The sequence below is a fragment of the Nannospalax galili genome, unplaced genomic scaffold, assembly GCF_000622305.1.
Source record: "Nannospalax galili isolate Female #2095 unplaced genomic scaffold, S.galili_v1.0 scaffold482, whole genome shotgun sequence".
NCBI lineage: Eukaryota > Metazoa > Chordata > Mammalia > Rodentia > Spalacidae > Nannospalax > Nannospalax galili.
The window spans coordinates 40,033-40,688 of record NW_008347521.1 but is presented as its reverse complement, the minus strand read 5'-3'; the positions used below and the strand labels follow the sequence as shown (position 1 = coordinate 40,688).

The 656-nt window shown below is 37.2% G+C and overlaps 1 protein-coding gene across 1 annotated transcript in view; it reads right to left on the bottom strand.

Moving 5' to 3' along the window:
* Positions 1-656, bottom strand: part of Copb2 (coatomer protein complex subunit beta 2) — a gene marked incomplete in the record, with an annotated part of 29,520 nt that overhangs the window by 9,885 nt on the left and 18,979 nt on the right. Inside the window, 1 exon segment of the mRNA XM_008844103.3 lies at positions 237-380. Coding sequence (XP_008842325.1) covers positions 237-380 — 144 coding nt within the window.

Genomic DNA, 656 nt, shown 5'->3' with positions numbered 1-656 from the left:
TAATATATGAAAAACTAAACTTCAAATTACAACTAACCAAAGCATACGTTTCTTTAAAACATACATACTTTAAGATTCAGATCTTTGCACCAAAATTTAATTTTCGTATTTTACCAGAACTCCTTACACAATTGCCTCCCCAAAGTTAATTTATAATAAAATGTTAAAATCAGTATAGTCTGTTTTAAGAATATAAAACATTACAAACAAAGCCAAAGTTGGGCCGAGACAATTACCTCAAAGGCATCTTCAATGCCATCTTCAGTGACACCCTCATGTGTTTCCTGTGCAGCCAAAACTTTTTCTGATAGATACTTAAGGATAAAAAATGATTCCTCGGTGGCAATACACACTAGTTCTCCAGAATCAGACCAGAAAATCTGCAACATGACAAACAAAAACATAGGCAACTGATTTGGCTTTCTGTGTGTATCCAACAAAACTATATATTTACTACAAGATCAATCTTACAGTAAGGTAAAAAGTGTGCATTCAGGCATGGTGCCGCATGCCTTTAATCTCAGCACTCGGGAGGCAAAGGCAGGCAGATCTGTGAGATCAAGTCTAGCCAGCTCTACATAGTGAGTTCCAGGCTAGCACAGTGAGTTCCAGGCTAGCTGTGGCTACAAGGAGACCCTGTCTCAAAGACAAAAAAA